Source organism: Amblyomma maculatum, chromosome 3 (genome assembly GCF_055883805.1).
Source record: "Amblyomma maculatum isolate TAMU_Amacu chromosome 3, ASM5588380v1, whole genome shotgun sequence".
Classification (NCBI taxonomy): domain Eukaryota; kingdom Metazoa; phylum Arthropoda; class Arachnida; order Ixodida; family Ixodidae; genus Amblyomma; species Amblyomma maculatum.
In genome coordinates, this window is record NC_139346.1 from 203818304 (window position 1) to 203844004 (window position 25701).

Consider the following 25701-nt stretch of genomic DNA (forward strand, 5'->3'; position numbering starts at 1 on the left):
CCAGAGGCAGTGCAACAGCAAATGTCCGCTGAAAATATCCCTCACTGCCCTATACTCCGTTTCATACATCAAGTGCAACACTACCAAAGCTACAGCTCTTGTTTGCGCTCTCCGCATCCGCGATAAAAAATAGTGCCTGCTCTTGACGAGAGAAAATAATAGTTGCTTTATCTGCAAGCTTAATACATTTTACATTTGACACCAACTTCATAAAAAGCACCTTTTTTAGGGAGAAAAGGTCTGACTCGGCTAATTTGTATGTTTTCTTTATGTCGTTTTTGTTCGTGCCGCATTTTGCTGCCCCGCAACCTTGACAGCTGTGCCACCAGATGGCGCTGGCTGTGCCCTCAGCGCTGCGCATCCCTTTTTGAGAAAATGGTTTTTTGGTGCGCATTTTTTCTATAAGATCCGTTCTGTGAAGATGTCTAAGCATGCGAAGCATGTTATTGCAAACGTGTATGCTCGGAATAGAGCCCGTTTCGGCAGGAACCACTCGCCTACAGAAAGAGCGCGTAGCGATACGCCTCCTGTTTTTTTTTTCTTGCGGACTACTTGCGTAGCTTTCGCTGCGTTGCACCTGATCTATGAAACGGAGTATATTTCACGTTGACTCGCAAGCGCCAATGCACTCCACACCCTATGGAGGAAGCCACCCTCGAAATGAGCGCAGCCTGCCTTATCTGGTAGTGTGTAGCCAGCGAAGGAAGCAGGAGAGGAGCCTACAAACTAGTTTCCATTCACAGCGAAGGTTGGCTTTCCCTTCTCCATCTATACTCCCGCCTCGCTGATTAGCGCAAAGCGCACTCCTGGCGCATTGCGACAGAATGCGGCTTGAGTCGACTTCTCGCGCGGAAGAGTGAATTGTCCTGTACTTCCTGCTAGATGTCATTGCACTTTCCCTCAAAATGTTAACTCTACTCACTTCTGCCGCATTCATGCAAACGTGCATAAAGTTGATACAATGAGCTGCAGCCAAATTCATGTGAATGCGGCTCCATGGCTCGCAGTTAAATAGCTTTTGCCCACTGGCGCATTTGGGATGGAATCTCGGACTCGTTTCGGTGGCCGCGCTGCGCGTGGCTGTCAAGAGTCGGGACCAGGGGATAAACACATAGGGATCAGTACGTACGCTACTGTTCTTGTCCTTGTACGTCAATCCCTGTCTACGGAACAGTGCACTCGAGCCCTTGTCTGAATGGGGGACCTTTGCGTTCATATATAGTGTGATGTTCATAACATTTCAGATTGTTACCGCTGCCTGTCGGGTCCTGCCCTTCAAGCCCACTGCGGCTTTAGCAGGCCTATCATGTAACACTGCATGTAACACTGCTATAAACTGCCTTAATAAAGTTTATTACTCTGGGACCCAAGACCTCCCGGCCTGCCTCTGAGGCGGCGGCACCCGCCCCTTGATCTGCGTGTCGGGGGGTGGGTAGATCACCTTATCTGTTGGACATTAAAGTTTAGTCCATCCATCCATATTACTCGACGAGGAAAAAAAAAAAAATAAAAAGCAACTTGGGGTGAATCGCTTTCCTCCTCCCTGCAGAGGTTTAGTGAGCCGCTTCGGTGACGGCCGGCCGAACTCCTCGGCTCGCTGTACAAAATCAATTAATCAAGCGTTCCTTTGGGCAACTCAAGAACGCAGCGGCAGATGCTTCTCAACGGGGGCCCTCCGGCATGCCCTCCAGCCAATGGCGTCGCCCAATTTTCGTGACGCGCACATCCGACTCCTCTGATGCCACATTAGCCGATACAAAAGGAAGAAACCACGCAGTCACGAGACTCGGTCAACGTTATTGGCTGGAGGACCCCGGTTCAGGGGCATGTGCCACTTCGTTCTAGAATTGTGCACGATATAGTACAGGTCCCTCTCATACGAACCGGAACAGTCAATTCGTAAAAAGAAAGTTTCGTTTTGTTATTTCTCCACTACAAAACTAACGCTAGCTAAAAACAGGGAAAATATTGTGCTCGTCACACATAAAAGAGTAATCATTACTTAAATGCTTAAACTCTTTCCGTTTCATATTCCTGGAGGCGCCTGTACGTCAACGATCCCAGAGACAGCCCCATATTTGAGAGCTAAGTCGTGCTAAGCTGCTCACTCTGTGTGCAGCTGCATAGAGTGCGCTCTAACGAATTGAAGGCCGGACCTGACGCCGTAGTTTTGGTCCTTTCCTCGCGCGTACGGCGAAGGTGTAAGGACTAATAACCACAGTATCACGAGACTCGCCGCCGGCTAGGAAGTCTCCTTTGAGGGGCATTTGCGGCTGCATTCTTCAGCTGCAATGGCTCAAACCCTTCTTACTACTAGCGCACTGCTTGGCGACAGAGGGGAGTGTTGGGTTACGCACACCGGAAAGAGGAGATAAGGTAGGCAAATGGCGCGCAGCCTAACATGCCACGGGCGCAGCTGATAACCCCTGTGGCGCACTTGGATATCTTTCGACATTCAAAACAGCCAGCCGCGGTTGCACAGCACCCACCCACTCGAGAGGAAGGACTTTGTTCCAAGTTGGCCTTATCGCGGTCAAGGGGCGCACACAAACGCTCGAACCGCCGCCAGGTGCTGTCGTTATCAGCAGCCCCTTTCTATATATATATATATATATATATATATATATATATATATATATATTTTTTTTTTTTTTTTTTTTTTTTCCTGTGAGGGGCACACACTATGCGTGTAGTTTTCGGGAGAAGAAGCAATCGCCATTTCACCAGCAGTGCTCGCAGATGTGAAATGCGAGCTCGTTCGGTCACACTCGAGTGTAACAGCACTCGTTCTTGATAACTTGATAACGCCACGAATACGCACAGGGCACGCTTCAGCGAGTCACTCTGAAAAGGTCACACTCTCGAAATCCCGTCGGCACGCGACCTGCTCGGGAAACTCGCTGCATTCGGGCTATCGGAATGTCTCCGATTCATTTGATATTTGTCTGGATAGCGTACAAAGAGGGGAAATTAGGGGTTGAAAAAGATGTAAATCAAACTTTTAGGTTTCATAGACACGATTTCGCTGCGCAGAATTTCCCCAGTCTCTGTAACACGGCAAACCGATGTCTTAAGCGTCAAGAGCCCGCGGAACGCTCGAGCTGTACGCGTGACTACGACTGAAAAGTCTCCGTCGTTCCGCGCTCGAAATAACTTGAGGCTTGCGTCATACGTCTAAAGCAGCTGTCGCTAGGTCGGTACTGCGGAAAAACACAGCCGCATTGCGCATCACTAGGAATTGGAGCCAACAGCCCTCTCTCCTCCCTCGTCAACGACTATGAAGCATCGGATACTGACCTCATCAAAGCGTGGCACAATAACCACGAAACTCTCGTTATCTCCGCGTTCAACAGTCGCTAGAAGGCGGTTTAACTTAATTACCTCGGATTCGGTGGATATTATTTCGCGTTATTCCCTAGCCCGCTATCTTCACCCTCCATTTGTTGCGCGTACGTGACCGGCATATGTTGGGGAACACAAGACAATTCTCACTCGGAACTTTCCTCCCGTGGCTGTGACGTCCGACAGCCAATCTCAAGGTCTCGGGCTCGATCCCCCTGCTTTGGGACAGACACCCTCGCGTTTCGCCTCCATCGAAGAGTAGCAACTTGGAGGCTAACCAAGAGAGTTCTACTTATAAGTTGAGGACAACCCAGAGGGCTATGGAACGAAAAATGGTAGGGGTAACATTAAGAGATAGGAAGCGTGCAGAGTGGGTCGGGAAGTAACTCAAGTTACCGACATTCTAGTAGAAATTAAGAAGAAGAAATGGACATGGGCAGGACATGTAGTGCGAAGAGAGGATAACCGATGGTCGCTGAGGGTAACAAACTGGATTCCAAGGGAAGGAAAGCGTAGCAGGGGGCGGCAGAAAGTTGGGTGGGCGGATGAGATTAAGAAGTTCGCAGGGGTCAAGTGGATGCAGCTAGCACAGAACCGGGTTAAGTGGAGAAATATGGGAGGCCTTCGCCCTGCAGTGGGTATAATCAGGCTGATGATGATGATGATGATGATGAAGCGTAGCAGTTGAGACCACTGAGCCACCGCGACGGGGCGCAGCACTTCAGAGAGCTAATATAACGCCCAAGCATTCGCATTATAGTCTCGTGATCGTCCTGTGAGTTGTGTCTTCGTTGAGTGTATATGGTGAGCACCCTTTGCACAAGACCAGCGATGGCGTGGAACTCCGTTAGTTCAAGGCAGCGCAGGAGCCAAGTGCGCACAGGAAGTAGCGGCTTCGTATCGCGACACAAGCAGGCACGTCTGGGAACCCGGAGCTGTGCCGACACGCGAGACCAGGCATGCGTCTCGGGCGTTATCTGCCAGATAACACCTCCGATAAGCGGATTCCAGTTTGCCCAGCTGCGCCGTTGCCCGTGTGCGGGTCTTACTAGCGTACTTGCCAGAGATCGGCTGCGATATTAGCGAGAAACGGTTAGAAACGCGCGCTGGGTCAGGGAATTTTGATAAAGGTGGCCAATGGAATTCTGTAAATAGAGTTCACGCCCTGCCCTCCTCACCTCATTATCGCGGGCTAAACAGTTAGAAAAAAAAAAAATACAGGTCGAAAACTGCATATAAATAACAGGTGTCGATTCTTATTTATTTCATTGTGCTCCGGGGGTAGGCAAACTAAAGCATCCAACTGAAGAGACCAGAGTGGTCATAGGCAAGCAGATCTAAGTGGGAGCCAGCGGGTACCCGCCGCCGTGGCTCAGTCGTTGATACGCTCGGCTACCGACCCGGAGTTCGAACCCGACAGCGGTGACCGTGTTTCGATTGGGGAGAGGGGGGGTGGGGCGGGGGACAGGCACAAAGGTATCCATGTGCTGTGCGATGTCAGCGCACGCTAAAGATCCCTAGGTGGTAGAAACCTTAATTGTCACATATAGAAATGGCCCTTCATGGCACTTTGGTTCTCCCTCCCTCACTGTGAGGAGACACCCTTAGAGTACTTGTTACACGCACTGCCAACATAGGAGATGTTGGCACTGCGACAAGGCGTTTACTCATTTGACGGCTCTTCCGAGATTAAACGTGGGAGTTCAACGCCCCAAAGCTGTCCGTGGGCGGCTATGGTGGGCGCCGCATTTAAAGGGCTGCGTATTCAGAATGCCTGGGGTTCTTATAGGGCACACCGACACTGCACATGGGTTGCTTGGCATCCATCGAAATGCAGCCACCGCGACCTTCCCGAACTCTCGCAGAGATGTCGATGAGACAGGGTGGAGGCGGGGTGACGAAAACAGCAACTGCTTTTGCCAAGTCTAACTGCAGTGCAGAATGCTTCAGCGCGTCACGGTCGCCAGAGCGTGTTTGGCTACTTGACAAACTCAAATAGGCGCATAGAGGTAAGATCGGAGTTGCGAGAAATTTATTGGGTTATGCAGAAAAAGTTGGGGTCTTTAGTTCAGCTGAAGTTCGTTTACAAAAGCTAGGAATCAGAGGATAGCAACAGCGTTGTCGCACCTAATCCGACCTGGGCGATGTCACCCAGGTCGGGCCATGGCACCTTTTCCCAAGCATTTCACCCCAGAAGAGCCGAGCACCAGGCCAGGGGAAAGCTTTTACTAATTGAAAAACCGGTGGGTAACCGGCGGCACCAGGGATCGAACCCAGTACCTCCCGAATGCGAGGCGGATGCTCTACCACAAGGCCACCGCTTCGGTGCACTGTCTGTGAGCTCACACATACTGGTCCACGCAACGAGCGGCGCCTGAAAAGGACTAAACAGCCTGCCATCCGAAGTCGCCGACTCTACGGTCGTGAATTACACCGTCGGGGCCCGGAAGCCAACGCAATGCGTAACGGCGACAGTACTATGACAAACGCCAGAGGCGACGTCGACGCGTAGGAGAAAGGATAAAGGCGTTGCCACATCACGACGCCTTTGCAATGGCGAAGCAGAACAACGCACTCGCGGGTTCCGCATCGCCACACGATCCATTATCACGGGCGCATGGAGGTCGCGTGAGGTTTCGTTCACGAGTGCAGAGACTCGACACGGATTGCTCTCATCGGCGGGGATTCACTCGGTGTCAATGTTCTGCCATCACTGTTCCTGCACACCTGAACGGAGCTTGGCTTGTTCCTGTCCTTGAGTCGTTCGCATCAGCAAACTTTCTACGTAGCGCATAGGAAAGGAAGCGTCTGTGTCCCCACACCCCAAGCCTGTCAGGTCTCACCACAACAGAAGTGCTGGGAACCACTGGACATCTCACTTGCTAACTGAAGGCGAACCCTCAAGCCTAACGATTACCCCGCCGGGGTGGCGCAGTGGTTACGGCGCTCGACTACTGTTCCCAATGACGCGGGATCGAATCCCGGCCTCGGCGGCAGCTTTTCGATGGAGGCGAAAAGCAAGGCGCCCGTGTGCTGTGCGATGTCAGTGCACGTTAGAGTACCCCAGGTGGTCGAAATTTCCGGAGTCCACCACTACGGCGTCTCTTATAGCCTGAGTTGCTTTGGGACGTTAAACCCCACAAACCAAACCAATAAACTGCAGCTTCAAAACCCGTTGCGTCATCCTCCGCAGCGACACAACGGCTGTGAGTCCAAGATCGGGCGAGATAAAGCAAACTAAGACAGGAACATTAAAGAGCCCCATGAGGATGAAATCAATACTCCCCTCACAGCCTGAACAACGGTCGAGAAAACATGATAAAAAACGCTGCTTTTGGGCTCACGTTATATTGCAGGCATATTATGTTGTGGGTAAGCTCACCCACATAATATGCCCCGATAACGCATGTATTTCAGCTTGAGAGCGTGACTTTCGACAAAAACGTTGACGAAACCTCGAGCGCACATCAGAACTGCGTCGTTCCATTACGGTCGTCACTCACTCGTGGAATTAAATAAGGCAGAAGAGGACAAGAAATGGCTCTGATCGTGTCGTGATCGTCGCAGTTATTTAAATCCCCGGTGGTTAGTCGACTGTCTTGGTTGGCGTCAGTCGCCCAACGTCTGCAGGTGTATGGAAAGAAGGCGTTCCTGACACGCTGCGAAAAATCGAACCACCACACAAAGAAAGGAGACGCACGCACACCTGAGAGTGGGTAACCACACACGAATCTCAAAGCGCGTCACGAGGATTAACCGCTCCCGAAATGTGTACATATACTGGCAGCTGGAAAGCGACCGATGCATAACATGCATTCTTTCTCCGACCTGACTGATGACATTTATGAGCAGGTCGTGATCATGAACAAACGCTAACTAGAATGGGCATCTCACGATCAGAAAATGACGTCCGAAAGAGCACGCATTAACTGTCGGAGGTGTGGCTCAGGTATCCACAGAAACAAGTGTGACAGATACGGCGCTCTTCCCTTCCTGTGAACCAATTATTATATATTATTATTAACTATCGGAGGCAGTCGCTTCGGAACTTTATGCTCGACGCACGTACAAAGCACACCTCTGTGACCAATCGTCTGGTGCTGCAGTCCTATTTCGCATGCTGCTCATAGCCCGCTAAGAAAAGCCCCCCCCCCCCCCCCCCCTCCCCCCCTCAAAAAAAGAAGAAGTTTCGGAACATGTTTCGTTGTTAGTTACTATGTCGCAGAATCGTTGCAAAACAACAACAAAAAAAAGAAGCACACACAAGCAGCACACGAATTCTTGACCCCCCCCCCCCACACACACACACACACGCACACACTTTCCCTCCCCCTCCGCCTAATAAACGTCCTGGCCGTTCGCGTTCTCGGAAACAGGTGGGGGAAAAAAAAGAAGAAAAGCAATTAACAGTGCGTATTCTCCTCAATAGCAGCTCGAGCAAGTCTGATAGAACAATATATAATAATAATAACAAAAATGTTTAGCTATCACCGTCTAACGGCTCTTGAGTTGCACGCATTGCACAAGTGTTACATAACGGCTCGCAGAGAGAAGAAGAGGGGAAGAGGAAAGCGCTCAGGTCAGGAGACACTACACTGCGCGCGCTGCAACAGCAGCAGTAAACAGGGGAGGGCAGAGTGAAGGAGAGTAATTGTACCCAGAGACCTCTGTCGCCCCTGCAGAGCGTTGGGCAAGGGCTGCTGTTGTTCGGGATAACCTCTAGTCCCCTCTAGGAGGAACGACCGATGGGTCACCGGCTGGCACCAAGGAAGAACAAAACACGCTAAAAGGAGGGATTATTTGCCCACGCGTGTTCGGCGCTCCGATAATTCACACAGCGAAGGCGAGGTTGAAGAACACGTAAAGTGGATGCCATCAGTTTTAGGGTCTCTCGCTTCGTCCAATTCTCGCTGGTTTTGAGCACGGATAATAGCAGGCGAAGTAAACTATAGAGGGTGAGTATGTGACGCTGGAGGGGGGAATAGAGAATGTGATCACCTTTCTTTCCCCCATTTTCATTTCAGGATGCTGATAGGCCTCAGAAGAGAGGGCACATCGGTGCACTGCGTATCAGACGCATTTTTTCCAGGTGACCCCATGCAGCCACAGTGAAAAGAAGTTTGAAGGCCTGTATTGTTGGGAGTAGGGGTATGAAGGAAAGAAGCCGACAGTCGGCGAGGCCAAGGAAAGCGTTGGGGATGGTACTTTATGTCTTTTTTTTTTTATTGTTTACTTGGATAATCACAGAAATTAGCAATGTAATCAATCCAGGGGAAAAATAATTAAACACAAAGTAGAAGAAAAAACAACGTACCGATGGTGGGAACCGAACCCACGACCTCCGAATATCGCGTCGATATTCGGAGGTCGTGGGTTCGGTTCCCACCATCGGCACGTTGTTTTTTCTTCTACTTTGCGTTTAATTATCTTTCCCCTGGATTGATTACATTGCTAATTTCTGTGATTATCCAAGTAAACAATAAAAAAAAAAGACATAAAGTACCATCCCCAACGCTTTCCTTGGCCTCGCCGACTGTCGGCTTCTTTCCTTCATGTATTATAACGAGCACCCTCATTTCCCTTTAATTGATCTGGGAGTAGGGGTGTAATACGGCGAGGGGGGGAGTTGAATGCGAAAACCTATTCTCCATGGGAGACAGGTGTTTCAGATTCGGCAAGAATCTGCAAGCGGAGCGACGAGGAAGAAGTTTTGAACTGGGGGCGCGTGAGAGAGACTGGGCGCCATGTTGTGGTATTGACGGCAGAGGAGACAGCCGGGAATTAAAGATAGTCAGAGGCGGCCCGGTGTCTGCCCTCCTTCTATAATTTTGGTGTCGAAACCCGGGAAGGTGAATGGACAGTCGGGTATTAAACGCAGTGAGAGGCGTCCTGGTGTCTGCCCTGCTGCTTTTATAACAGGGAGAAAGGCCCCTGACTGTTCCCCTTCCTGCCTAACCTTGGCTGTAGAGCCACAAAATATTGTCCATGAATAAAGTCGATATCTTGATGCTAGTTCTTCTGTACAGGATGGCAGCCTTACAGTCAACAAGATGTTTTTAAAACGGCGAAGAAAATGCCAGTAAATCCGTCCTAAGTCATTTTTCTTTGAACTCCGCATAAACACCCCCTTCTCAATCTCTATTTTTGTACTTTTCCTTTGATCCAGTTCACGTGCGTTCTGTCGCTGAATGACAGTTTCAAAAGTTCTTGGGCCTCTGCCAAGCTGTTTCAAGCACCTTTTAGCCCTTGAACCTCCCCCAAGATGCATTTTTTTGTTCTGGAAAAATAGACAATATAATTGAAATATATATATATATATATATATATATATATATATACACATATATACATACAACCATGGCTTCGTAAGATCCTCCCTTAGTTAATCGCATTCTTCGCAACAAATGTAAAAAAAAAAAAAAAAAGAATTAAAAAAAAAAGGCTATGTTTTTATAGATTGCTGGGACCTTATTTTCCACCTGGACGTCTTTCAGAGAACCTTAAACGATTCACCAGTCATGCCTCAGGGCAATCGCTATACCGGTTAAAAACGACGGTGGGGTACCATAGGACATGATAATGATTCTGTGGGACGTTTTCAGAGCTCAGTGCTGTGAAAACATGTTCGCCAAGTCCCTTCATAATTTCCTGGCTGTACAGTGTACTAAAGTAGACAATAAGAAAAAAAAAATGTCTTCGTGACCTACGCTTGCGTGCCTACCTGTCATGCATAGGGCCTGGGTTCGAACCCCTGTGTCGAAAAATTTATTAAATTGCGCAGTTTCTCCGACACGCTTTTCTCAAATCTGAGTTACGGCGACGCCTTTTCGATCTAAAGAGCTTTTTACGCCATCGCGTAACAAAGCTTTCACCTCGGAACGGCGGGGGTAAAAACGAAGAAGACACTTTCGCACGCAGCGCGGCGGTGCGCCTGCTGCTATGGGCGGTGGTTCCCAAAGACGAAGTGCATGGAGCCAATTGAGCCCGTCTTAATGAACCACATTGCCCAGCTAGGCGGCCACAGATTAAATAAAACTCGGCGGATGACATCGTGTTTCAGGCTTTTTCATGATGCCTTCTCAATGCCTAATGCAGAATAAGACGCATTTTCGCCCCATTCCCACCTCCTCTAATCCAGCAACGTCAGTGTGGGACCTGAATGAGCCAGGCAACCCCCATCCGGCTTCCCGCCACAGTACCGCACAACATTTGGCCAGTAAACGACCGGCAAAGCGCCGACTACCAAGTGACCCTTGGACAGGCGAGTCGAGGAGAATAAGCTTCGAACGGCGCACGACACACCAAAGAGAGATATATTCCTAATCCAACCCTGCCCTTGACCACACAAAGAAACAAGAGCAGAAACGCAAGACAATTGTCCGCGGATAAACAGAAACCCCTGTTTACTTGTTGCCCCCGGTGACTACCTCTGAGTGCTGGCTTCCTTCACGAGTGCTGTCATCGTCATCGTCGTGCGCTTCATTTCAAAAACCCATGCACCAACCCGCAAGAGAAGCCGAAGAACACATAACTAAAGTGGGTGGGGGATTGCTCCCCCTTTGGGTACGGGGTGATGACTATGCGTGCTAGCGCGGGGCATAAAAAAAAAAAAAATGTTTCACCGCTTCTTTTGTCCTCTGTTCCAAACGCGCCTATCCGAGGACCACGGCGCGGGCACAACACAGATAACGCGACAGGGACAGGGTGGCGATGGAGAGCGACGGAGGAGCGAGAGATATACATACAGCACTCGCGTCACGCACGGCTGAAAGAGAAAGACATGCGGGTGGGCACGGAAAAACGTCAGCGACGACATTTTCATTGTCCGCTGAAACGACGGGAAAAACCCGAATCAGGCCGGCCGGCTGGACGGGGTTTTTTGTTCGCGTTTCGATTCTAGATATTCCTTACTCTCCTTTCTTCCACTATTACGCTTTTTTTTTTTTTTTTTTTCCCGGGAGCTTTTTTCTGCTGGAGCTGTTCAGGCAAGAGACGACAAGGCCAGCACCGCCGACTGGCCACACGCAACGCAGTCCGCATTTTAAGCGGCAACTTTCGGAGAAAAAGAGCGCAAATGGGGGACGAGAGAGAGAGAGAGAGGGGGGGGGGGGGGGGGGGGGATATACGCGACGCGGAAAAGCAGCTCGTCGCCCGCGCAGTACACGAAAGCAGGGCGAGCGCTGGAAAGTTTTCGCACCTACTCTCGGGAAAGGTCACCCGACAGAATCCATACCGCACACGAAGATGAGTGCTGCAATAAGCAAATGAGAATCGTTTTTGGGCAAGAAATGGGCAAGCAAGGGTGAATTCGCCGAAATCTGAGCCTTTGTGACTACGTACACGTACCACTTGCGAGGGATGCGAGGTTGCAATCATTTGCGCATTTCCAACCATGGATAAAGCAGAGGAATTTCTTAATACTGCCGTTTTCTAGGAACACTTGCCAGTATTCCACTTGAACAGCGGGGAACCGATGGGAAGCGTTCAAACGCGTCCCCTACACACCTCGATTTGCGACTGCGCATTTCTCAGACACACCGAGTGGACAGAGCTGGAGTGTGGGAGCTGGGATGGGAGCACGCAGGCGAACTGGAGAGCCTCCTGTCAGTTGCTTCCTTTCCGAGCACCAGAAAAAGTGACTAAAAACGGGCGGGCAGCAGCGGCTATGTTTAGCCGCTGCTGCCCGCCCCTAAAAAACAAAGAAAAACAAAACACACGAAACGGCCTTTAAACGCGTATCAAAGCAGGTAAGCATTCATTCAATAAGAGAGCCATTACCACCCACCGTAAAGCAGCTATACGGTCACAGAAGAAGGCCACACACACACGCACACCATTCTACTCAGTCTCGCAGGTGAAGGGACTGCTAAGGTTAGCTTAGCAGGTAGAGCGATTGCCCCGGACATACGGTGGTTCTGCGAGCGATTCTTTGACCAAAATGAAATTTTACTTCAACTAAAGAGTCCCTGCGAAATATGTATGGCTTTCCTTTGCCGCAGTAATACACCCTAATCGAAAACTGTGCTCTAGGCGTTTCTCTTAGAGGAGAAACCATTTACTTTCTCACTCACGTGGATGCATTATCATTGGTTGAACTCAACTGCACGGCAGAGCGAGCAGCCGCCGCAAAAACCGAACGACGCTAAGGCTCCAAAAAGAAAATAAATAAATAAAACAGAGAAAAATGGCGCCGTTGGGTTACTGAACTCTCGCCATCATTTCCCATCACACCTTCTTTGTCGCAGGAAACGAGCGTGAGGGCGGGCGGACTTCGACCGCGTTCACGAGGCGCACGTCCGGTCGCAGCATTAACATCACAGGCGGAGCACACTTAGCAGAGTACGACACTGTCGGTAATGTTTCTCCCTACAACCCAACTCAACTATATAGCACGACGGCAGCCGTAAACTATGGAACAGGTGCTGCAAATGCTAGGAGAGCAAGAGGCCAGCAGCGCTCGAACGTTCGCTAACAGTAGTAGTAACAGTCCCAATAACAAAGGGGGCCAGCAATGTGCTACAGCTTGCGTCACTCTAGGCGAGTCGTTTCGTTTCTAGTCATGCCACACCGCGGTCCGCATTTCATCGCCTCCGCACTTGACGGCAGTAACGACGACTTGCGTGCGGTTCATGCGGGGGCTCATCGGAGACGTCGTCTCCACCGTTCCTTCTTATTTCCCCACACAAGGTCACGCAATGCTTGCCTGCGGAACATGCATGACCAGCGCCTCATCACTTGTTACCATGACGGCTGGCCCGCTCATACAAGCCGCACAACAGAACAATCAGGTCTGGTCTGAGTGACTGAGATATAATAATTACAGTAATCATCAAGCCGGCACAACCGCGAGTTTAATATACTGCTGGGATACGCACACGCTGATGCGTCTCCGCTACCGAACTATCTGCGCATATGTAACTGGCTCCGAAGACAATCCTATCTTCTGAAGCGTTTGTCTAACGTGTAGCTGGGTGCAGCATAACGGATCGCGCTATGCTAAAGCTGTCCAACCTGCGGGGGTTGGCAAAATTTCGTTAGTAGAACGTATCCATGCAATTTCGTTTTGAAACGAGCGAGCGAGCCAGCGAATAAACTCTTTCACACATAGCAGAGTGCCGTAATTTTCATTTTTTTTTTTTTTTTCGCTCCGACGTCTGCACAGCCAGCAAAGTAGTCCGGGACCACGTATACTCCAAGCAGAACAGTCGACGCAGTCGCAGGCAGCATGAGACGCCAGGTGGAGATTCCGCCGGCCGTCGCGACGTCACAATCACACACGCACACACTCACGTGAGGGAGGGGTTGGGCCAGATGGGAGGGAAGGGTGCATCACCAACACCGGTGGCGCCATCTATCCGTGGCTGGGCGCTTAATCCGTGACCACGCACTGCTGCTGCTGAGGGGCAAGGCGGCGTGGAAAGCGTAAAACTAAAAACAACAACCGTGGGACTGTGGTGTAAACCAAGGAGGGTAATCCTGGGAGACGATCCGCCGCAGCTTGCCGACGGATGGGGGAAAGTTGGGAGGATGTGTGAGGGAACATAGTGAGGTCGTCACAACTGGGCGGCGATCATAATCCATCCATCCGTCCGGCGCACTGTCTTGGCACCTCTCGATTCACTCGTCGCCGCGGGCACTGCTGCGTGAACCGCACTGCCAGGGTTGCACACAGTTGCGTTGTGTATCCGGGGGCCAGCACAGCGGTGGCGTATCCGCAGCATCGGCACGAACACCGGGGCTCCAGTGCGCACAAGATACACACAAACACTGCTTTACGAAGAACGTCGCAGGAACCTTAATGTGTTTCTATTTCTTTCCTTTCTTTCTTAAGTACGTATCGTCTGTCCTTTGCGCTGGCTAGCTCGCTCGCTCGGTCAAACCCTCATCTTGTTACAGCTACAACACCAACAAAGACAAACGGTCGGAAACAAAAATGCAAAAAGAAAAAAAAAAGCATGAAGCAATTTTCAGGCAGCATGTTTCCGCGCCGCGCAGAAGCAACAGACAAATTCTATCCGCGCACTCCAGGCAACTGCGTAGTACCGTAGATGTGCAACGAAGTAGGCCCTCAAAAGGCATCGCGCAAGAAACATGCCACTTATTTGCGCAACGCTGACAGCACTGTTCCTGACGCAAGGTAACAAGTGTCGGTAATGAGCAGCCAACGGAAAGAATAAATCTCGCGCCTAGAAACGTCAGCAAGAACAAAGGTCCTCACCAGGCCGCGCGAAATCCGTTCGCAAAGACAAAGCCGAGAGCTCGGCCAGCAGCGCTTCCGTCGTTCTAAGCTGCCGACTGACGTCAATTTACATGCGAATCCTGTCCTATCGACCACATTTCCTTAGGTTACGCGGCAAGCTTCGCATATTTCGAGGAAAAACACGGCAGGACACACGTTACACGCCAGTTGAGTAGGCTGCAAGAATAGGCTCGGGCGCCGACTTGTCCTCGACGCGCTCAAACGCATGCCAGAAAGTCGCGACACGTACTCAACACACTGAATAGTAAGCTAGCCAGCTACCACGAGCTGGTTCCGGGGAAGCACCTATCGGTGCGTCAACAAACACAGGCACGGCAAGTACCTGGGATTCCTGGCAGGTCCCTGCGGGGGTGCGTAGGGGGCGCCTGGGGGCGCGACAGCCGCCGAAGGGGGGCAGCCCGGAGTGACGAGCGAGGAGGCGCCACCACCGCCTCCAACTCCGGGCGCGAGCGCCGACGACGGAGGAACCCTGGGTGGCGGCGCAGAGGAGGCCGCGGGTGGAACGCCGTCCTCGGCGTGCAGCGCGAACCCCGCGGCCGGCTCGTAGTACTCGGTCTTGAGAAGCCTCTCGTCCAGCTTGTTCTCGGCCACGTGCGCCTTGGCCGCCGACCGGAGGTCGATGAATGACACCGTCGCGCACACGCCGTCCGCATCACGACGGATCTTCACGCTCTGCACCTTGCCATACCTGCAGACACGAAGGTAGGGTTCAAACCAGTTTCTAGAGCAGCGCACTGCGCAAATAGGGTTTACTGGCCGCGAGAACATGTACAGTACGCGTCTGAAGCTGCCATCGGGGGCAGATATTCAAGCCGCGTGGGTCAACCGTCACCAACCGCTACGATGGCACTGCCATAAAGCCACACATACCCTGGGGCTAGATCGCTACAGCAAGACAGAACTGACGGCGAAGACCAGCTTTTAAAAACTGATAAATTGAACTCATCCAAGAGCGGCACGAAGCCCATTATATGGGACAACAATGCTCCTCCCACTGCGGCACGCATTTTCCAAGCGGTTCCGTCAACAAGGGCACCTCAGGCCCGCATTTGTTCTGCCCGCACAAACGATTATTGCGCATTTCACCGTATTCACGTAAGAGGACGAAATGAGCGATAACAATGCATTTTTATCACTGATGTCCGCCGCCACCACCACACGCAAACTCTTCTCCGGTTGGCGTGGCCTTGCACCAGCTCCCTCCACAGGTGCTGCGTAGTAACGACTAAATACAGGCTAGGAAGTGAAGGCGTCTTCATCTCTGTCCCATAATAAGACAACTCATTCCAACCTCCGCTTTCGAAGGCAGCGCTCCCTTCACGCATGCGCACTCGCGAGGAAAAATCTTTTACCTCTTCCTTCCTAGAGACAACTCCAAGGCGCGAGCATAGGGCAGCCTCGGCCGAGCGGAATAGCCACACATGGGCTCTATCATAACGGGGCTGGCGCGACTGAGGAAAAAGGGGCGGCAGGGAGAACAACCACCGCCCTGACGAAGATCCTGCTGATGGGACAGCAGAAACTGCGACGCCAGCGCGGCATTCGCGGGCGATGAAAACATCCGCATTGCTCGACGACTTTACGTCACCAGGATAAGAAAGCGGCGGGGCTGCAGCAGCAGCAGCGCTCATCGTGGCGTGAAGAGGTGGCAGGAAAGAAAAGCAGCTTACAGCGCCGTTAGGGGAAGAAAAAAATAAGAAACAAAAATTCTTTTCCCCGTTTGCGGAGGCAGGAGACCGTTGCTGATGGAAGCGGGCCAGAGCGCGGCGGCAATGTGGCCATATTAGCAAAACATTCACCGTAGCCGCATATACATCAGTCATATATCGCAAGAGGGGAAAACTATACTTCCGGCCATGCGCAGGCAAACGGGACGACACGTTATTAACGCCCGTTCATCCCCCCGATCAAGTGGCCCAGCAAACACTCGTGCATCGCCGTAGTGCCAGCTCTGCGAATTTCGCCCAACACAGGGCGACTCTCTACGCAGTATAAAGGAACAGAGAGCACCGAGAGGTTGCGACGAGCAGACACGACCTGCGTCTGGCGGAGTTCAAGCGGCCTGCGAAGAAATCGGTGCCTGCGCATACCCCGTAAGGATTCACCGAAAAGTTTTGCTCGACATCTTGCAAGCAAAGAGCAACTGCTCAGCGTTCCCTATGTATTCCATCTGACCGACAGGAAAGCAGGTAGTCCTCAGGCTGACCTGCGCTGGACGAACAGAGCAGCGGTGCTGTCTTAATTAGGCAAGAGGCTCCATTTGGCGTGGAACTGTCTGATGCCTAATTAGTGCCCCGTGCACCAACAGGGAAGGTTTTATGGCTCGCTCTCAAAGGGGGCGCTTCCATTCTAACTATGCATGGTGTTCCGAAAAAAAAAAAAAAAAAAAATAAAAAAAATAAAGGGAAGGTGAGCCACCTTTTTGGGTTTTTCACGAGATGCACACGCATTGAAATATATGCCTGTACACTAAGCTCACGAAGTGATTTTGCGGTACCACTTAAACATATATGCAATACTAGGCCATTAAATCGCGACGATATTCAGGCTTCTCCTCACGGCAGCAAAGCAATGCGGAGAAACTTCACGGTGACGTCATTATCGGTGACGTTTCAATTTCAAGCGCTTTAGACCAATCCTTTTTTTGTGAGTCGCCAAACACCGCCTAGCGGCCTTTACCTTTGTCGGTGTTGCTTTTGCACCTGAGTGCAAGAGCTTATGCGTTGGAAACGCATCAACTATGCAGATGACGTCATCATCGGTGTGTCTACTCCACAACATGTGATGTGGAGAAGCCTGAACGCCGAAACAGCTTTTTTCAGCGGTTACGGCGTCAATTTAAATTCTAGCGCAAAACGACTTGGCATGCTTGACCATCAGCCTTCACACATTCTAGTCATTTAACTGAGTTGAATTGTATAACTGCTTCAGCTGCCATTTAAGCTTCGCCTACGAGTCATTAAGCGCGTTAATGACTCGTATGCGGATCCTCGTTGCAGCGCATCCGAATAACGGCCTGAGGGGTGAGTTGGTGTATGATGAAATGAACAAAGACACTAACAAGAAAGGGTAAACCACGTGCGCACTTCCTTGCTAGTGTCTTTGTTGCGCCGAAGGCCGTTATTGCGAAGTACCTTTCTTGTACAGTGGGCCCTTTTATGTGTTCAAGTCCTTCATATGTTCAAATACATGTGATGATCGTCGCTCACATCGCTGCATCGACCCGCCGTGCAGGATTCATCTTATTTAGTCTCCGCAAGGGACTTGTTCCCTCAGAAGTCAATGCTTTTTTTTTGTGTACAATAAAATAACAAGTGCGCATGTGGTGTTTTTTTTTTCCTTGTTAGTGTCTGTTGCGCTGCCGTTCCGCAGCGCATCCGCTTTGCAATTCGCTTAATCAACACTTAATTATCATCTCAAGCATGTTTATTATAGCATACAGTCGTAACTTAACACAGTATGTAAAAGACTCGGGGCCCAAAGATCCCGGTGGGATTGTTCGGAATATCATCCTCTCATCGAGGAGGAGCTACCCGAGTTGGCAGCTCCTGCCATCTGGGCAATGCCACGTGGTCAGTGGACACCACACAGCACACCGACCAATCAATTCCCGCCATGAAACCTGCCAACTTCCAGCCGCGTGTCAATGCATGCTCGCAATTTTCGCTCACAAAGCCTGGTTTTATGCGAAACGGGGCCTTCAACGCCGTCGCGTTGAAAGAGAGTTCAGCATGGTTTCCGCGTAGTACCTGGCTTGAGAGGGAGACCGACAGTGTACGGGGAGGAGGGCGCCCCTGCTCTCACATCGCGCACAACTACGTGCGACGAAGTTCGGCCATATTTATTTATTTATTTATTTATTTATTTATTTATTTATTTATTTATTTATACACAGTACCTACAGCGCCCTCAATGGGGCATTATTGTGCCAATACTTTACGTGCCAACCACAACCCGCTCTCCGGCACTCTTACCATTTATCAATGCAATAAGAACAGAAGTTTGGAATTTACCGCAAGGGGTTCACCTTGACATAGTATTGGCAATGCCACAGGCCTGCTACGGTGTCCTAACTGCGCTAATTATTCACAGCTGTAAGCGCAATCCAGACTCCCAACATCTACTACGAGTACTACAAGGAGGAGAGGGGCGCCATAAGAAAGAGTAAAAATCTAACTAACCTAAGCATATCTACGAAGCCTGTTTCAAAGAAATAGCAACCTTGGCTCGAATTTTCCAAGCCGCGTTTCGGCGAAACGCCAGTCACCTCGTGTACTGTGCTAGATGGCTGAAACTGCCATAGCCCTCCACTACGGCGTTCGCTCATAGTCGACGACGTTTTCGGACCATAAACCAAATTACTATATTCCATACCAGACCACAATCGAAGCCATATTCGCGAAGATGCGTTCGGCACTAAATTTCAAAGGCGTTACCGTCAAGTAAGCGACAATTTGTACTCCGCCACCACCGCCAATGCGTCCGTCGACAGGGCTCCCTCAGCTCCTTCGCATCAGAGGCGCCTGGCACGTCCAGCGGCAAAACAAATAACCCAACCACGCCATTCCAGCCCTGCCCTTCGCGTCCGGCAAACGAAGCCTTTCATCTGGTACCATCCACGTCGCGCCTTTAGTTACATTCTCGGCACCACCGCCCGCATGAGCAAACGAAAAACAGGCACGGCGCCGCGCCCTGAGCGGCAAAACGCAGATCGCTGCCGCAGGCGGATACTGCAGAAGCCACCAGGGCTGCTGCGCAGCGAAGAGTGCAATTACGTTCGCACTAGTTTCGGACGGCCCGTAATTATCTCGCAAAATCGCACCCCGTCCTTTTCTTTCATTCGCCGTTCGTCTTTCGCACGACGTGCGTTTTCACAGCGGGCGAGATGAGCTGGAGAAACTAGCAGGTCAGAAAGAACATCAGGAAAAAAAAAAAAAAAGAAAACGAAGCGTCATTCTGAAGTCGCAGCGGGCCCCATCCCCTCCCCAACCAGCGAAAGAAACACGCCGGTCCAAATTGCGCGCTGCGTCAGCGAGCCAAGCTACACAACGCGTTCAGCCGCCGCCGCCAGCACAGCACTAACAAAAAGTTCCCCCCCCCCCCCCCCCCCCCCGCAGCGCAACCAGAGCAACACCGAGCCAAGCAGCGCCCCGGCAAGCCCACCGTACACAGAACAAGCTCGAGAGATAACGACAAAAAAGATAATCAAAATACCAAAAAAAGCAAAACGAACACACAAAGTACGCTAGCCCGCGCCCGAGAATAAGCCGGGAGGAACGAACGAAGCCTGCGCTAGCTCGGAGCTACGAGGGCAAGGAGAACGAGACGGCAAAAGGCCGAAAAGAAAAAGAGAAAAACAAAACTGCCAACTCAAGCTTCCTACAGCCTGCGCAGGAAAGGCACGTCGGCTACAGAACCCAGCGAAGCGACGTCAGCTTATTTTCTTTCCTGTCGGGTTTTTTCTTCTTGCTCTCATTCTCTCCGCCGCGCTTATTTTATCCTTGCACTCGGTGCGCGTGCGCGCTCAGTTCCCCCGTTTTCGGGCCGCGACAGCTGCGCGCTTCTCTGATTGGACGATTCGCCGACGGCTGTTGCAGGTCGCTGCGGCACCCCCCGTTTTTCCCGCAGTAGCATCGAGCGCGCCTAGCGACAGCGCCCTCCCCCTGAAAGGAGTAGCGGCGAGGCGGCTGCGCAGCACGCTCGGCGACGAGTTCTAGATCGAAGCTGCCACGTACGCACTATCTCGATCCCTGTTTCGGCGGTAACGCCGTGGCTAACTAGTTTTTCACGTCTGCACTGAGGAAAGATGTCCGAGGGAACGTTAGCGAGACCTTTTCCCTCCGTTCCAGAAGGCGAAGTCGGAGTATAGAACGGCTGCGCCGGGGCATCATCTCACAGGTGACCCTCGTTTCACAGCAGAGTACATGGCGAGGTTCATTAAATTTGCGATCCATACTCCGGACGCCTTTTATTTTCACCAACTGCAAATTGTGACGATCTCAAGTTTATCCGCACGGCATACACACCAGATGGTAGGGTTCTCCTTCAGTCCGCTTTCTTTGAATTATCAAACGAAACATTTAATTTTTTGATCTGCTGAGGAGGTATGGACCTACCGATTAGTTTAGGCGAGTTCTGTTCATCATTGTATAGTGACTCTAGTGCACGTTATATAGTTTAGGCGAGTTCTGTTCATTGTGCAATAACTCCAGTGCCGTTATACAGTTTAAGCAAGTTCTGTTCATTGTGCAGTAACTAGTGCACGTTATTATTAGCGGCAACCTATGACACACTAATGTGGGTCATAACTGCCTTAACAATCCTAGTGAGCTCTCAGGTGATTAATCAATCGCTCACCTTTGACATAAAAGTCAACTGCTCATAGCAAAAATCTGTGCCTACACGTTTTGCGATGAACTTAGGGCGGCCGAGGTTCTACGTCTGCAGAAAAATTTGCCCACAGCCATGGCTCGAGAAACTAACAGAAAGCCTAGTACATATACGCAACTTGTGTAAGCTGGTTTTCGACGCGATTCGAGGATGTGCACTCCAATACCCATGCGCTGAAAAGGTGCACTGAAAGCCTGGTAATACTCATTTGCCCACTTTGAAGGGTTAATCTGATCCCGCCTGTAAGTGATCATATTAATGTGGCAAGCGTTTTCTTAGCCATACCAACGGGAGAAAAACGAACCCGCAACTAGGGCCCCCTAGTGCATCGTCACTTGCTTCCACTGCGGTATTTTAATATATTGTCGCCATTAAACATTTCTTGCAAGAATCGTCACACGAGATGGGACACCGTCACGACATGCAAGGGACGTCCAACATTCGCGTGGCAGTTTTCGGGCCCAAGAGAATTTTGTAACAAGGCACTAGCTGGCGCAGTGCCCTGGCGTGACACTACACAGGCGGTGTCATTGCTGGCCTCGTCCACGTTAGCGCAGTGGTTATCGCAGAGCCAGACTTCTGCGCCAGAGTAACCAAACCTGACCGCCGACGGCAGCGTTTCGATGACGGGCGAAACAGAGTGGCGGCCGTATGCTGTGCGATGCCAGTGCACGTTAGAGAACCCCATGCGGTCGAAATTACCGGAGCTCTCCGCTACAGCGTCTCTAACGCCTCACTCGCTTTGGGACGTTAAACCCAACAACTAACCTTCAGCCTGCAAAGCAATCCAGCCGAAGTGCTGCTACGACCACTGAACGGCCTTCAGTGACGGTCGAATTTACGACACGCAAGTTGCACGAGACAAAAAAACACGATGTTCATCGCAAGCCAGCATTATTATCACGAGATGGTGAAAACTGCTGGCCAAAGCAGTGCAATCAAAATATTTGCGCGAAGGCGTCGCCAAATGGGACCGAAACCTGCCAGACAGCAGCCAGTCCCCACGCTGCGCGCATACACCAAGCAACCGCAAGTCCGCAACAAGATCCATGTTACGCGCGGAGCGCTTTGGAAGAAACGCGCCTTTCGGGCGAGTCTAAAACACGCCCGGAGCGGCCTCCCCTCCAGCCAAGAAAGCCAGGTCGGGCAGCGCTCGCGCGCGCGCTTCCCACGGCTCGCCCGGCAGGTGCGTATACGGTCCCTCGACCGAGTTGGCAGCTCGGAAGGTCACGTGATGCAGTTCCCACAGCGCTCCTGCCACCTGACGAGCCCACGTGACCTGGACCACTGCCGAGTCGGCGCACTTTTATTCTCTTGTGCTTTGCACATATATATTTTTCTTTCCTTGCCTCTTCCTTCTCATTTCCTCCCCACCACCACACAGGCACGCGCCCTCTCTCCCTCTATCCTCGTCTTTTACCTTCGGCGCGAGTGTAGTATTCTGCTCGGCTCCGGCAGAGCTGCTTTTGCTCCAGCGCTTCTTTGTGTTTGCTGGCCCGCTTCTTTCCCCCACGGCTCGGCTCTCACGCGCCCACACCTCGGTACGAGCTACGGCAAAGCCTTTTCCCCTCCTTTCTCCGTCTTCCCCTCGCTCAACTCGCCTTGCTCCTCGCGTCCTTCCCGGGGACGGGGCCAATGGCGTGCCGCCACAGTCCTTCCCCCATTCGTCCTCGGCGCGACAAAATAAAGAACGCACGCAAGCACACGCTTTCCCCCCCTCAGTCACCCCCACTTCCCTGTGCGAGCAGCCCTGCTCCTCCTCTCCATAGTGCCATGCTTCATCCAGCATCACCCGATGGAAGCCGGCGGCACAGCGCAGCCAGCCTGTACTAGCCGCCGCCATTGCGACGGCACGCTCATGTATATGCAACACGGAGCTCGTTAAATAATGCAATAAATTGTTCACGGAGAAATCAATCTTTCGGCGATCGTGTTCGACAGCGGCGCACGTCTTCCGCTTTCCCTACCACAAGAGACATAAGAAAGCCCTGTTCCATATCCCGGACACCGACTTCACAACCGTGGTTGGGCAGCCCAAGCGATAGTACTGTACCGCCGTGCAGGGCGAAGCACCAATGTGAAACACCGATACCAAGCTTTCACACCCGGAGCCTTAAGCCAACGCAGACAAGAGAGCAGATTACACGTCCTCCCCGGAGAGGTGGCCAACTGTTTGATCGAAAATCAAAGGGGCAGGGCGTCGCCCGTAAATCATTCATTAATCCGCTGTGCGTATACGTCGCAAGCACTAAGGTACCGTTCAAAGTTCTTGCGACGCACTCCGCATCACTACCGGCTTTATTCCACCAGTGCGCAGAATAAGATGGGCGAACCTAAGCACCGCCCGATGGCACCCGTACCCACTAAAGCGCAGCGTGGCAGGCTCGTCCCATTCGCTCGGTCTCCACAAGACAAACAACTAAGCGGAAAGCCGCCAGACACGATGTAAATAGACACTGACCGCGTTAGCCAGTAGTCAACCACCAACAACAGGCCTCGGTCGACACCGAAATGGTAGTGGAGGGGCTCGGCCCAGAGGCAACATTCTAAACAAGCGATCCGACCAAAGCAGGGCGGCACGCTGGGCCTGTGCTGACGAGCCACCATTCCGCGTAACTGAATGGGCATTTACGCCTCAGCGGCTGTGTTTAGGCGCGAGAATGACAGCTTTGTAGGCTGCGCCGTTCTCATTGGGGCATTGCAACCTATACCACGAACAACGCCACAGTTCCACCCTACGATTCATTCCTGTAGCACAGTGGGGACACGACATCAGCAGGAAGGCAAAAGCAAGTGGTGCCTCCGTCACTTAAAACACATGCTTAGGCTAGTTGGTGACGGTTCAAAACACAAGGCGCACTATAGACAGAACAAGAAAGAAACACCACAGGTGCATGTGGTGTTCCTTTCTTGTTCTTTGTGTGTGCGCTGTGTTTTCACCCTGAACACTCCGATGAAAACCACAGTGGCAACCAGCCGTGCATATGGCGCCATCTGGGCGGGGCCGCGGAAAAAGTAGTAACTGATTATTTATTACAAATAAAAAAAAATACGGGAAGAAAAAAGGTGTTTGCCAGACCCGGTATATCCTAATATCTGAAGCACCTGAACTGGGGCAGCGGAAACACAGGGGTAGTAAGAAGCGGTAAAGGAAATCAGAGGTGAGCGGCAGGAGCGCCTGGTCCGTATTCAAAGTTTGCGCGGTTTTCAGAAGTGTCGTTATCTATATCCCTGACTTCGAGTCACCTGATTGGTGGAAGCGCCGGAACCGGAAGTGGTAGCAACTTCACTGGCATCCGGTTCCGGTGTTTCTACCAATCAGATGATTCGAGGTCAGGGAGATAACGACACTTCTGAAAACGACGCAAACTCAAAATACGGACATTTGTATGGAGTCAACGCTGTGGTCCGACTACATCATTGTCTTTCCGGGAAAGAGCCGAAAACGTACTGCAAAGCAAGCAACTCTATTTACTATTGAGTTTCTCGTCACCGCAGGTAGAGAGGAAAGCCGCGGTAAATCAAGGAACTGAAACAAGAGCGAAACGAAACAGCGTTGATGCAGGGCTTCAGTCGGGTTGGAGCTTCACAGCGCGTCCGGAACGACGCATATAATGCTTTCGCACTGGAACTTGTCTGCGGACGTCGTACGAGTGCTTGACCTTGTAACGTTTACCACCGTGAACCAAACAAACAGTTGTTTCCGAAATATGCGTCGACACTTTCAATGTTTCGAAAGCCACGCGAACTGAGTGTACTGAACAGCACAGCCACCCAGGACCAAGCTAACGGAAAAGAAAACGAACAGCGGTTGGTACACGCTGCTTGTGGACTCCGACAGAGCTCCTAGAGCGATGCAGCAGGCTGCACCCATACATGGTGCCCGGCAGCTCAAGGCAAACTAGGCCTGGGCGAGTAGTGTGTACCCGTACTGGCCTAAGTCGTTGCGGACGCTATTCATCTCTCCCGCGCCCTATGCACGATTGCAGTACCACGCCAAACAAACAATGATGACATTACAATCAAGAAATGCTCACAAATGTGATTCTTTGCAGGACGGCTAGTTTGCGATGAATAAAGGACCTTTGCAACTGGCATTGAAAACACGCGCGTGATGACAGGGGCGATTACACAGAGCCCGTCACCGAAAGCGCACCTTTTTCTCAGCAACGCGGGTACTTGCGTGTGACGTAAGAGATTACTTTCTCGCGCTACAAGCAAGTCACCCATCCCGGCGGTTCCCACCGTCGTCGCGGTAGCAAAGCAAGCGCTCTGACGACTGGGTAGATGGGCGTCCAGGCAACAAGTTCGCCGTGTACGCGTCCTTACTCAGAGGCAACGGGCTATCAGTCTTCTGCGCACGGCGGGTGAGCACGCCGCCACATAAAGACTGGAGCACGTCGGGTGAGCACGCCGCCGCATAGAAAGGCGTGCGTGGCCGGCCGCCGCGGGCGTCAGAGAGCCAAGAGCGAACGCCTCGACCCGGGCGAAGGATCAGGCCATCGAGCGCGAGTCATCACTCAAAGATGCCAAAGCAAGCGGCGTACTTCGCACTCTTCCTGCAACGACACGTGTCCCGGTAGGTCGACAGACAAGCGCGCTACGAACAACTGGCCGGGGAATCCGTCCTCATCGTTGTGTTACTTGGGGAGAAACTTCGTATGGAGAAAAAGGCGCGCGCGCACATACACACAGGTCGCGGTTACTGT

The 25701-nt window shown here is 51.6% G+C and overlaps 1 protein-coding gene across 2 annotated transcripts in view; it reads right to left on the reverse strand.

Moving 5' to 3' along the window:
- spen (spen family transcriptional repressor split ends) overlaps positions 1 to 25701 on the reverse strand; it is a 118831-nt gene that overhangs the window by 56473 nt on the left and 36657 nt on the right. Inside the window, exons 1-2 of one of the 2 annotated variants that reach the window (XM_084599303.1) lie at positions 15955 to 16103; positions 14925 to 15290 (exon numbers count right to left, since the gene is read on the reverse strand). In XM_084599303.1, coding sequence (XP_084455429.1) covers positions 14925 to 15290; positions 15955 to 16037 — 449 coding nt within the window. In that variant the 5' untranslated portion in view covers positions 16038 to 16103. Of the gene's footprint in view, positions 1 to 14924; positions 15291 to 15954; positions 16104 to 25701 lie in introns of those variants that run through there. The other variant, XM_084599302.1, reaches the window with a different exon arrangement.